Source organism: Podarcis tiliguerta, assembly GCF_965153285.1.
Source record: "Podarcis tiliguerta genome assembly, chromosome: 3".
NCBI lineage: Eukaryota > Metazoa > Chordata > Lepidosauria > Squamata > Lacertidae > Podarcis > Podarcis tiliguerta.
Genome location: NC_139536.1, coordinates 21,052,323 through 21,066,290, shown reverse-complemented (window position 1 = coordinate 21,066,290; position 13,968 = coordinate 21,052,323). Strand labels below are relative to the sequence as shown.

At 39.0% G+C, this 13,968-nt stretch overlaps 1 protein-coding gene across 8 annotated transcripts in view; it reads left to right on the top strand.

The window, feature by feature from the left end:
• Positions 1–8,905, top strand: part of PPM1B (protein phosphatase, Mg2+/Mn2+ dependent 1B) — a 42,039-nt gene extending 33,134 nt beyond the window's left edge. For 4 of the 8 annotated variants that reach the window (XM_083433115.1, XM_083433113.1, XM_083433116.1 and 1 more), the window contains one exon: positions 7,036–8,905. In XM_083433115.1, the coding sequence (XP_083289241.1) occupies positions 7,036–7,065 (30 nt within the window). In that variant the 3' untranslated portion in view covers positions 7,066–8,905. Of the gene's footprint in view, positions 1–5,369; positions 6,398–7,035 lie in introns of those variants that run through there. The other 4 variants (XM_083433111.1, XM_083433109.1, XM_083433112.1 and 1 more) reach the window with 1 other exon arrangement.
• The last annotated feature ends 5,063 nt before the right edge of the window (positions 8,906–13,968 follow it).

The window sequence follows — 13,968 nt, the reverse complement described above, 5'->3', positions numbered from 1 at the left end:
TGACTAGTAGATTCCAAGATAGTGTATAATAATAATATTATTAATAATAACAACTCATTTGTTCAAGCCATTAAAAAACACACAAATAGGAACTATTAAGTAGAGGCCATAAAATAAATGTAAAATGTATAAACAAAATGTAGCTGGGGAAACCCAGCCAGATGGGCAGGGTATAAACAATAAAATTATTATTATATATCACCCTGGTACTGAGAGATTGTAGTGTCAGCACCAGTCAAACCTCCTTGCGGGAAGGTGTTCCAAAATTGAGGTGCCACCACAATAAAGGCTCTCTGCCTTCTATGCACACAGTAAGAGAGGGGCTATTTATGATTAAGCGATATGAAACACTGGTTTCTGTGAGAATAGTACAGTGAGATAATTTAGGTAAGACCTGATGCTATGGTTTGAATACTTAAATTAGTTTTCTCCCAGTGATCCAACTGTTTTCTATGAAAGCCAATTGGACTCTTTTGTTTTCTACTTAGAATTGGCAAACTAGGAATATTAATTTCACTGCTAGTATACAGGTTTCAAAATACTTTCCCAGGCTTTCTTAGCATATCTAGATTTCCCTGCCAGAGACATGCTTGGCAAGGTGTATAGGCTTGCAAGGAATCACAAGTTTCTTATTTCCTGACTCCACCTACATTTAAAAACACTGTGCTATTTCAGTAAGCTAATTTTACTATGTGATGTAAAATAGCTTAATCTTTGAGCCATGAGTATTCAGAACTCCTAACAAAGTAATCTATGCCCCAAAGAGTGAATTTGGTATGCTGTGTTCTGTTTTAGTTTTGGCATAGGTATTGTGCTTAGTTAGCTAAACTTTCATATGGAAATGTGAATTGTAAATGCCTGTAATAACTGCAGAGAAGAATACAGAATAACCTAGATGATGCATAGTAAAAGGTGTGTTTCTCAAAAATTGGCTTGTAGAAATGTGTGCTAATGTGAACAGCTTAATTAAAATGTGCGAAAAGGACACAATCTCTAGTTTGTTGAAATAAGCATTTTTAACGTAATTTTTTAATATATTCACTTGGAAGAAAGTCCCAGAAATTTCAACTGAATTAGATTTTCTGTTCTCAGCCTTGGTCTTGAAATGCTGTTGGTGAGGTTTTCCCATTTTTCTTTCCTTCAGTTATTAAAAAGTGTGTTATCACATTGATCTACATGAATACATTCTTGTGCACTAATAATGTATTCATTGACATTTCCCCTTCAGGGATAGAGTAGATCAGAACTTCTGTTTTTTGTACTCTCATAATGGCATAGGAGGTGTGTTTTCCGTGTTTCCCAAAGCAAATGAAACTGATTTATACTGAGTCACACCATTGTTCTACATAGCTCACCATTGTCTACCAGGGTTGCAGTTGTGGGAAAGTCTCAGCAGAATCTGGAGATGGTGCTAATTGAACTTACCAGTAGTTCCTTTTGCAGTCAAAGAATGTGCTTTTTCCGAGTTATGAAGCAAGAACAGTAGTTTCTCCCACTAATGTAGACTGTTCTGCATAGAGTTATGGGCCCACCCAGCTGCTTCTGACTCTGATTTTAGGAACCTTAATTGAGCTTTCCAGTGTTATGCTGAATTGCCAGATTTGGTGGCTCGGAATAGGGCCATGGTGAATGTAGAACAAGTGAGATAGAAATTGGGGAAAAGTGCAAGGTTTCGCCTTTTTTAAAAAAACGAACATAATTTTATTAATCCATATTTTCAAGATAGCCTACAAAAGAGAACCATAAAACAAATATAAAACAGATCGAAAACATCAGAAACAAAAGCAATTATCTTAGCAACAATAAAAATACAAGAAGCAGTAGATTTAAAATCCAAGGTTTCCAATTTCCGATAAAGGCTTAAAAATCTCACCTGCTCTGTGGGTTTTTACAGGCCTAGTATGTATTTTCTTTGCTTAATTCTGCGACATAATGGGTGGAGGCTTCCTTGTGTTGCAATTAATGCAATGTTAACAGATGCCCCACTTACTTCATTACTGAAAGTTTATTTATGTAGCTGAATTGGCCCACAACACTAAGAAATACCTGGCATTTATATCCATAATATAGAAAACATGACAAGATCATAGTCTGATTGCAGAATGAGAAATAGTATCAATTCACATTAATATATGTCACTCTGTGAATACTGCTTCACTGTTAAAAAAAAGGAAATAAATCTGTCAAGGCCAGTTCTCAAACTACTTACAATACATTTGACATATCTAGTTATCTGTCCTAATGGTGTATATCCAGATCTGAGAAAATCTGTTTTCCTTCCTGGAAACATTTTTCATAGGTTTGCTTTTTTGTGTTCTAATTTTTTCTCCTAATTTCACATGAATATTGGGTACCTTGCTGAATTTAGTTTTGCGTTAGAGTTTACCATTAAAAAATTGGGAGCACTTTGGATGCAAAATTAATGCATAATAGTTCTTCATGTCATCCAATCTCGGAGCAGCTTAGGGTTGTATCTAGTGTTAGTCAAACTCAGAGTAGGCCCATTGCAATTAATTGAACGTGATGAACTTGGTAGAGTCATTGGAATTAAAGGATGTCTTAGTAAAACCTAGTTGGCTACAACCCTCATTCTTGAGGTATTTGAGACTCATGATTCATGTGAGGAGGTGGTATCAATGGCTGACATTTAAAATTTTCCTAATTGGGTAGCAAGGGACGCGGGTGGCGCTGTGGGTTAAACCACAGAGCCTAGGACTTGCCGATCAGAAGGTCGGCAGTTCGAATCCCCGCGACGGGCTGAGCTCCCGTTTCTCTGTCCCAGCTCCTGCCCACCTAGCAGTTCGATAGCACGTCAAAGTGCAAGTAGATAAATAGGTACCGCTCCAGTGGGAAGGTAAATGGCATTTCCATGCGCTGCTCTGGTTTGCCAGAAGCGGCTTAGTCATGCTGGCCACATGACCCGGAAGCTGTACACCAGCCACAACTGGACCTAATGGTCAGGGGTCCCTTTACCTAATTGGGTAGCTACAGTTTCTGAAAGAACCATCAAAGGAATAGTTGTTAGAATGTTCAAACTGGTCTTTCCGAGCCCTCCCTGGAGACAGGACCATTGCATGCTGAGCATGTGCTTTACAACTCAGCTAAGGTCCCTCCCCTTTAATTTTGGCTTGTTCTGGGCACAACCAGCAGAAACCTCATCAAAAGGAATGAAGGTAGTACACTGAAGTTTCCTGAAACAGAACAGTATATTCAGCTTCTTGTATTCCAAGATGCAGTCGCTTTCTTGTGATGATCCTACACCTTTTGAGTTGCATGTGGTCACAATGAGAATGTGAGTTTGAGGTGCAAATGGGAGATGGGGCACAGCAAGAAGGATAAATGGGCAAAGCTCTGATGGTAAAAGTGCTTGGCTGGCAGAAAAGAGCTTCTGTAGATGGACATCTGGGAGGTTAGCTGTTGGTAGAGGAAGGTTCTGTACTTGATAGTGTCACACGTCCCTTTTTTGTTCTCAGAATTGGTTGCCACTGTCTCTGCACAATAATGGTAGTCCTGTGCTTAAACACACAGCACTGCTGCTACTGCCTCTCATTTGTTCTTAATCAGTTTGTATAGTGTGTTTAGCTTAGCTAAGGTATGAGGATACCTTAGCTAAGTATGAGGATCTGCCAATGAAAAGGCCTGAGAAAAAGCCTCTGAATTAGGTACCATTTCTTTGGAATGGGCCAATTTGCAATACCAGTGATTTTGAATTGGGCATGATTCCTTGTTGATAAAGCCAGAGGGTTTACTGCTAAGCCCTTATGATATATGTGACTGGGGAAGGGCACTTTGCCTGCTTTGAGAGGCATATTTTGCTACTTTCGGCTATAACAGGGACCTCCAACCTTCTTGAGCCAATGGGCACATTTGGGAACTATAGAAACTATTGTGGGCACCACACACTCATCACAACCCCCTCCCCACTTCCCCCCTCCTAGCAGTCAGGCTTTAAGTAGAAGGATTCCCCCCTTGGGGCAATTTTTGAGGTCACAACTGTGGAGAGAAGGGTTAGCTGTCTGCCTCCCAGTTACTCCTCTCCCATTGCAGTTAGGCTTGGAAAAAACATTTCATTTGTTCCTGTAGGAGGCTTGTTTAAAGCTTAATTGTGTTTGTGAAGGGGTGTCATAGCTAGGGAGAGGGGAGTTAAGCCTTCCTTCTCTAGCTGTGCCACCCTCCAAAGGCCCCCCCATGCAAAAGCTTTGCTTGAAAGAATATTCTGTTGTCTACAATAGAAAGCAGCCTTTAAGCCTTATAAGCACTGTAATCAGTGTGGGGATGCCAGCAGGTGCCAGCGAGAGTCTTGGTGAGCACATCTGTGCCCACGGGTGCTATGTTGACAATCCCAGAGCTGTATGTCTCATCAAAGATCCTTTATATTACTAGGCACAGGTAATCAAACATAATGAGCATTAAGAGCCATGCTGGAGCCAGGCCAAAGGATGGCAGTAGCCCTTTCTTGCAGTTGTTGCCTAGCAACTAATATTTAAAATACAGGCTTCCCCAGATACTGGAGGCATCATATAGACATCACGATTAGTAGCCACTGATGGTTCTCAACTCCCTCTTAAAAGGACCTAAGTTTAAGGTTGCCAACAAATCCAGTGGCAGTGAATTGAGTAATCTGTGTAAAGCACCACTTTTTGACTGCCCTGAATCTAGTTTTAGTGTTCTAAGAATACTAAATCTTAAAGTCATAACATTCGGCAGACTTAAAATTAAAGTGCCTTTTGGTTCTTTAACTGTGGGGATATATTTTGAAGAATTTGTAAATTAAAAGGAAGTTCTTTTCACAAGGCTATCTGCATATCTCGATAGATTTGTACTTTTGTGGAGAGTTAGCTTGTACTTGCCTCTGAAAGAAATGTTACAGTCTTCCCATGAGTGCACCCAATTGGCAATAAGTTTTCTATTGGCAACTTCATGTGACTTACTCAATTACACCTAAAGTATCTCTTTCCTAAACAAGATAAGTAGGAACTCATTTTACTTAAGCTGTTCACAATTTTTTATTTTGTTTTTGCTGTGTTTCAAAGCACCAGTGGTATATAATTTACATTTAAAGGTCGAAATTTATATATGCTATCCAGCCATCTGCAACTGTCTTGAGTGAACAAAATGCCCATGAAATGGCAGAATAGGAAGATCTGGTTCCACATTGCTTTTTCACAATTAACAAACTTCCTTTAACCATAAGCATTTAGGACACTTAACTTCTATAAGTGTTCTCCCCAAGGCTCATTAAGACTGGCTGAAAGTTTACTTCTAGATCATAGAACTCTAGAGATTCTTCATAGCTTGTCTAATGTATTAATAAATTTAGAAATATCCTAGTTTAACCACTGATTCTGGGGTCTTGAATCTTAAATAAGGACCCTGGCGAAGCCGCAGAAGGTGGAACACAGGGAAAGTTGGTGGAAGCTCTCAGACAAGTGAGAATTACTCATAGGGGGAACTACCGCCACCTTCTGGAGGACGTGCTGATTAGTTACAGGCTAGCTAGAATGCAGGGAGAAGAAGGCTTTGATGAATCGGCTACAGCCTCTACTTCAGATTCCTCTGATGGATCCAGTGACCAAGAGACAGACACCAAAGCAGAAAGTGAGCAGAGTGCTCAAGAAGATTCTGAGATGGGCGATGAACAGGGTGCTAAAAAGTTGTAATACCTTCGTTTTTTTCACACAGTTGATGGTTTAGCGATTATAATGTCTTGGTCCTTTGCTATTTGTTACATCTTAGACAGTTAGCTTTCCTCTTAAATTTATTTGTACATGCTAAATGCATAAAAGGTATTCTTCTCTCTGTGTGTTTTGTGTGTTGGAGAGTTCTTCCCGAGAACCGCTGCTTGCGTAGGCATTGTTACTGCTTGTCCTCTGCATGCATGGCAGGAAGCAGAGCAGCAAAATTCTTGTACATTGGTCAAGAGGTTTCTGCGGATTTTAGTCTCATGGCATTGGGCTAGAATTTGATAGTCTAAGAAGAATGTCATATTGTAAATGCATTCAAGTGAAAGCTATAACTTCTGTGGTTTTCATTAAATTGGTAGAGCCTAAAATTGTCACCTTAATCCAGCATTTACAGTGTGTTGATTATAACTCACTTTCTTTTACTTATTATGGTGATGTAGATATTGCATGTTTGTATTGTGAATAGTTCTTGTCATGTCAAAGGCATATTAGCCCTTTAAGTTTTAAGGCATGTTAAGTTAGTCATTATATTAAAATATACGGTGTTATGTCAGGCTGTAATTTGGACTATATCATCTGTACCTGATTTTCTGAAATTGTATTCAGGATGCACTTATAGCACCTATGTATCCAATGGATAAAATGTATTGACCATTAGTGTTTAGTACATGAGTTATTATTGTCTACGACCAAATAAAACATGTGTGGAATAATCTGAATGCATATTGACTTTATTTAAGCAGTTTGGGGTAGTTCAAGTTGCCATCAAACAGAGCAGAATGTGTAATATCTAATTTGTTAACATATGAGAGTGATCTTTATTCGTATTAAGTTTTAACTCACTGAACAAATTTTATTTCAGAAGTGATACTCCTGGGCAAATAATATTTGCTACTTTTCTTAAGTTTTCTGCCATTGGATAACTGACTTGTTTACACATTGGAATGTAAAAATGATAGTGTTAACACGTACAAAAATGTGTATTGGGTTATGGGTTCTTTGGGTTAGGACCATTGCTGTGCTCACCTTTATGGAAATGCTTGCTTTGAGGTATTGCTATCATACTTCCAAAAAATTATACTGACTGTCTAGCAGATGCGTAGGCTAATTTGCTTGGTCACAGTTTCAAATGGTTCGTACTCCTGGCAGTTTCTTCTTTTATTGCCATTATGTTCCTGGGTTAGCGGAGGAGGGAGAGTGATTGAACCACCTGAGGGCATGATGGTCTGGTAAGACTGTGGAACCAGAAGTCCCAGCTCCTCCTTGTATGTTTATTCCTTGTTGCAATTCAGGACAATGCGGATTTTTAGGCCAGTAGAACACTAACAGTTTCCTTCTTCTTTTCCTGTAGGGTGCTGGCGATCTAGAAGATCCGTGGTAGCCTTACAGATCTGCTAAAAATGCTTTTGAATCTGAAAAATGGGGGAAAAACTTTTAATCAGTTTTCTTCAATACAAAGGAAAAATTCTGGTGGATTTCCAACATTTTGTGAAATGGGCAGAAAGAAATTATTAGGATTTTCCATCATTTGTTCATATTTGTGTTTTCTGATATTGCCACTCTTAGCATTGCCTGTACTACAGTATTTTTACCAGCCTTGGGCGCATTGGTTACATCTTTATGGAGCCTGAGCCCTAAAAACCAAGGAAGGAATAATGCTGGGAGCACATCACTAAATGTACATAAAGTACCATGGGATTGTAGTTGTACTCTGAAGACACACTATGTTTTAACAAAACTTACAATAAATGCACAATTGAGTGCAAATAATTGTAATGAGACACTTACTTACTTCACCTTACCAAGATGGAAGGCTTTTGCAGCTCTGGGCTTGGAAAGTCATTTCAGTTGGGCAATATGCTATAGGATGTGTATTTTTTTTTTATTTTAAATTTTCCAGTTTTACCTGTATTACCAGACTGTTAGGTTTTTCCCTACAGTGTCCAAATTGTGATATGTTGCCTACTGCTTGCTTAAGATAAAGTGTATTTGGCAATAATATAAGAAGATTTTAGGCATCTAAAACCAATAAGAATTTTGCGCATGTGTATAACACATCCATAAACTCTTGCTAGAATAAATATTTTTAAACCAAACAACTTAATTTATGGTTAGTTGTAATTTGCTTTGACATCTCACTCATTGCTGCAGGTTTTTTTTAATGCTGAATATTTGCCTTTATTATAATGTAAATTGTGATTTTGTTCTAAATGTGGTTTTCTATAGTTCCCCCCCCCCCTTTGATTTCTTATCAGCTGTTAAAAGAGGTCGAGTAATATGGGTATAATTTTTAATTGTTTGCATTATTTACAAAGTTCAAATTATCACTTTGAGATTACTATAAATACAGCTAAAATTATCTATTTTAAATCTAAGAAAATATTAGAGATATTTTCATGGGTTCAGTGACCTTTCATTTTATAAGCAATGGGCATGGTACAGAGTGGCCGTCATGTAAGGTACTTGAAGATTCTTAGTTTAATTCTATTTTTGCAATAACCTTATTTTTTTTTTCTTAATTCTTTTTGAGTTGTGCATGTATTGAGTCCAGTTAATGCTGAAAGTGGAGAAGAGTAAAGTATTTATCTAAAAAATAAATAAATAAAAGCTATTGGGGAGGGGAAACATTGAATGTATCCATTTGTACATGATTTACATGCTGTGGATGCCTTGTAAACATTTTCCTATTTGTTTAAAACTGTGTTTCAACGAGGATGTAGTTGCCCTTGTGTGTAGTTTAAGCTAACGACAGTCATCAACTGGTTTTGTGTGAAATTCATGGTATTTTTCTGTAGCTTCCCCCTCATACACACACTCGAGTGTAGATCCATGTACACTCTTGTAACCTGGTGCCTATAGCCAGTTTTCCCGATCATTTGGTTCTTCGTGTATCTGATTTTTGGGGGGAGGGGGGCGGTTGGGAGGGGCTAGAGGATTATTGCCACAATATATTTTATTTATTCATTAGATTTTAGCCTTGTAAGTTAAAGTGTTCTAAATGATGATGTTAACAGGTATTTGTCCCTACTGGGTTTTTTTTTTTTGGGTTGTTTAAAAGCTAGGGAATGAAGAATGCAAAATGGTTTACTGTTCAGACTGTCTGCTCTGGTCCAATCCTGTACTGATAGTACCTTCCCAGTATGATATTGTGATGTTTCATACAATACAGTGAACATAACCAACTTGTTATCTTCAATAAAGGATTGCTAAAACAGTGAGAAGCGCAGTTTTGTGGGAAAGGAATTAGTGACAAAACAATTACTTGCTTCTGTGATTGTAAATACTGTGTTTTTTTGGTGTATGATCAGCATGCTGTTGACCTATAAGAGCATAAGAACTCTGGCTTTTACTGTGATATTTGGTTCCAAAGAACAATTGCGTATAAATAATGCACAAGTCTGTATAAGCACCTAGTTCTTGAGAATCATCACTGCTTGAAATTTGGTCCAGGAGGTTAGAAATGAACTGAACTGCAAGTGAAAACAAGCTGAGGTGATAATGCTTGATAACATGTTGGTGGAAGTCAGCCTGTGCTATTTGCAAAAATATTACTGAACATGATGCAAAATGTTTGGTGTTACTCAAGCAAAGTATAAGTTTTACTTTCAGATGGTCCTAACTTTAGGAAGAATGATTTCCCAAGGTACAGGAAGGGAAAAGAAAACTGAATTATTGCCATTATGTGCAGCGTGTGATCCTTTGCATAGGAAATGCTATTGACAGGGGTTCTGCTAACTGAGCTGGATCCATTTACATCAACATCAGAAGGCAAGTGCCTATTTGTGTGGTCTAAGCTATTTTGATGGATGCTAAAGCCAGCCTGTTCTTAAACCTTAGCGGAAGGATGCTACACAGACTGTTGATCATCACTCTTTTTCATAGCTTTTGCTGTTATATGTCCATACCTGAGAATACGCCTTTTTGTTCACTCCACAGTAAACACTAAAGGTTTAATATAATCACATTCTTCTGAACCTGGAAAATGTTCACTTGTGTATTGTTGATATTTATATCTAATAGACTTAAAAGGATGTTGCTAGGATTGGTCTGTTCACCAAGATAACCATGCCAAATATAAACTAAAATTCACTGTCAAAATCTTGTAGGCCAAGTTTGGGGAAAAGTCAAGAGACACGTATTACAGCCTAAATTGTTTTACCTGTACAAATTGTTTGGTGGGCTGTCACTTTAAAACACAGGGATAAATTCTAATGCATTTTATAGTGGATAATCGTTTCCTTGAAGGCACCATATCATAGCCCCAGTTAAGTTATAGCTTAGTTGCTCCGCCACTCTCTTTTCTTTTTCCAATAAGATGATGTAAAGGGGGTTGCATCAAAACACCTGAATATTTCTTAGTCATTGTTCCATATTGAAGAGTAAAGCTGGGTTTTCCTGCACAACTAATTTGCATCCAGAGAGCAGCTTTCTGCCAACCACACTATGGATATGTTTGCTTCATTGGCAGGCCATCAGTTCCGCTGAAACATGATCTTAAGCTAAGTCTTGGCTTATGTCCAAATCAATCCTTTTCTCTTCCTGCCTCCTATCACCTCTGCTTGCTGTGTTTGGTTTTAAATTGCCAGTAACGGTGCAGAGACCTGGAGCGTAACGAGCTCCATTGATCAAGAATAAAAGTGAAAAGTAGTTTGGTATGCAGCCTAATCCTGCACATTTTACTTGGAAGTAAGGTCTACCACTTGCAAAGAGGAAACAGCCTTGGAATGCTAGAAAGAGCCTTGTTTCTGTTGTAATCAAAGGTGTAACTATCACAAGCTTGCAACTATGTGATGACACCTTGCAATTCAAATTTTGTGGACGGTGCTTTGCGTTTGTGTGCAGCAGCTCACACCGAATCAGGTGGGCTTCTCTCTGTCTCTCTCTCTCTCTTTTTAAATAGCACCAGTGCACACCATTCCATTTCATTTGTATTAGCTTGTTGAAAATGTTTTAAGATTCATGCAATGAGCTGCCGTCTGTGGTTTGAATTGCGATATGAAACAGTTAGCCAAGTGGCTTGGCTCTTAGGCAGCCATTGCACTGCTGGTTGAAGTGAAGCCTCCACTGTGAAGCACTTGCTGACTTGAGCTGCTTCATCTCTGTTCAGGTGGCTTCGTTTGCTTAGGATGTCAAAAGAGAGTACTATTAGAAAAACAATCTGGATCGGTAGAGTTGCTCTAAATCTCTTGATTAGCTTTTGCTTTGGATTATTATTATTATTATTATTATTATTATTATTATTTTAAATCCACACAGCCATCATAAATTTCATCTTGAAATCTTAAGAAGAAATGGTGGTATGTATCTAACATATAAAAAGGAAGGTTAAAGCATGGACAGCTTTACATTTCATCTGAACTGGAAGTTGCATTTATACAAAGGGATGAGAAATGGCCCAGTTAAGAAAAAGGTGGTGTCTTGTTGCTTTGTCTGAACATGTGTTTCATTTTGGCCTATTAGAAAACTCCTCCATCCTCATTAACGTGGTCTCCTCTGGTGCTAGCACTGTTTTACTTCTTGTGTTTTTTGCAAATGCTTGCCTATCTTCTGCTCTTTATGGTCTGTAAGCACCACCAGAACATATAATCTATTTAGTTGATTTAAAATTCTATTCATTTACCAAATCCTGTAGCCTCCCCCATTTAATGAAGCTGTAATGTTTCTCTTTGATGCCTGGGGTGTCTGTAAATTTGTGGAACTGGTGCATGTCTGTTCAGAAGCATAAACGTTACTTGTAATTGTTCCTATTTGGTTTTTATTCATGGTGTTGATTTTTAAATGATTTGAATTTTATCAAATGAGTTCCAACAGAAAGGAATAGTTGCCCATCATTTGTTCAGCACAACAGTGTAACCCAAGGTCCTTGTATTTCCCAACAATATGAGTTTTATGCAAGGTACACATTGCTGAAATAAGGAACAGACCTTCTGGCTACTTGGGTTTCTCGCATTGTTTTCACCTTGGCAAATGTGGCACTACATCAAACAGCATGGTAGCCTATAAAAATCATTGATGCCAGTCAAACTCACTGAAGGTTCACAGTTCTGAAAAGTAACATGACACAGTCCACTTAAACAAGATTTTTTATTTTGTTCTGCCATGGATGATGATCCAGTCATATTCCTTATACGGTGTTATCTCCAAAGCTACCAAATAATAAATGTCATCGATCAATCACATAAAGCACTTTTGAAGTTGGGTGGCTGCAGCAGGGTCATATTCAAGTCAAACATACTGAGGAATCAATATTGTGTTTTAGTTAAAAAGAATCTAGGGGCATCCCTTTAAAATTCCAGATCGTAATGTAACTATAGTCTCACTTAAGCAGAGAATTATTACACAGAAGAATGATGAAAATTGGCATGACTTTGGCAAGGGAAGTCTTGAAGTGTTCATTGAAGTTGACAATCAACTTCATTATGATCTGTTGATGCTCTGTGCTCAGATTTCCTTAAGAGCCTTTCACAAAACATCTCGTAGTTGAACCAATTACCTTTCTGTCATGGGATCTGTCCTGCAATTGCTAGTTGCCTTCCAAACACTAGAAAATAAATTATTATTTTTTCTGAATTAATCTGAATAGAGAGCAAGAAGACTCTGGATAATGTCATTGTGCCATAGACAGCAGGTGGCACTGGAGTGTGCTTGTGCCTTTGCAGGCTCACCTCCCAGATGCATGGGTTGCTGTCTGAAAGGGCTTTCTATGTATGCTCTGTTGAATGTGCTTAGAAGCCCGGCAAAAGGGAGCCTTGCTTCATCAGGCTTCTTGATTGCAGAGAGGTTTGTAATTCACCAGAACAGAAGGAGCTTTGACACCACCTTCAGGAGGTCTGAAGAGGTGACCACACACCCAGGGATGTTTGCGGATGAGCCCTGCATGTGCCCCCTCTGGTCAAATCCACAGTTTGTGGTATCTCAGTAGAGCCTGGAGTTTCCTGTCTCTGTTCTCTTACTGGAGAGAGGCAAGTTCTCCTGTGTCTTTAAGTCTGTACTCACAATCATTAATTTCAAAATAGATTCACAGTTATTTCTGAGGAAGACGCACACAACATTGCAGACCACTTGGTTCTCCAGAGCAGTTTTGCACAGCTCAGATGGTTCCCTGCAGTGCCTTGGATACAAGGAAGGGGCAATTTGTGTTCACTGCATACGGGATGGGAAGTCACCAGTTGGGTAATCCCCTCAGTCATGGAGCAGCTACCAGACCGGGACTACTGAAAACAATAGGAGGGGTGTTTGGAGACACTGGTCTGCGAACAGGTGGTAATGTTGACATTGTGTGGTTTGGCATCACCCTCTGGAATCCCCAATACCTTGACATCACCAGATGGAATTGGAAAAGATGAAGCATCATGGCATATGGGAATCACATGAGCCTACCTGTGCACAAATAAAAATTGTTGAGTTGGAAGGGTTCCTGAGGATCATCTAGTCCAACCCCCTGCAATGCAGGAATATGCAGCTGAGAGAAGCATGCATCTGCATAGATATTTAAGAGCTGGATCAGAGGACTTTCACCTAACAGTACCCAAATAGTTTCCAGATTGGATGTCTCAAACAGTTTCTCACAGATAACCTTGGACGAACCAGAGTGCTCAGCAGAGTACATTTTCCGCATTATGTCAGATGCGCCTTCTCAGTAGTTGTGCCCGTCTGGTGGAACGCCATCCCATCAGATGTAAAAGAAATTATCAAATATTTGACTTTTAGAAGTGGCCTGGCCAGGGTAATGGGGAATTGGAGATACCTGTCCAAATTATGAAAGTTTCTATAAGTGGTACAAATCTCTGCAAGAGCCATCATAATTAGTGTCAGCATAGAGACTTCCTACCCAACTTGAAGAAGGCAGGGTAGACTCCCAATTACTTTGCAAGGAAAACATAGAACACAGAGTTCATAGAATCAGAATTTGTAGAGTTGGACAGGACCACCAGGGTGATCTAATCCAACCCCCTGCAATGCAGGAACATTTTGCCCAATGTGGGGCTTGAACCCATGGCCCTGAGATTGAGAGTCTCCTACTCTACCAACTGAGCTATGTTCTGTGACAACCCAGCATGGGATGCAGAACAGTAACTAATGACAACTTCCCTTTCCTGAGAAGGTATAATAACCAAATGCATAAGTAGTACCTGGAAACCCAAGTGCATCTGCTGAGGCTATGCTAGACCGTCTTGTAAACACAGGTGACAGTGTTACTACTCAAGGCATCACTTGCTTGAGCTATTCGGATGCCCGTGAGATTTAGAGATAAATGAGTGACAATCTGAATTAACACTGGCTA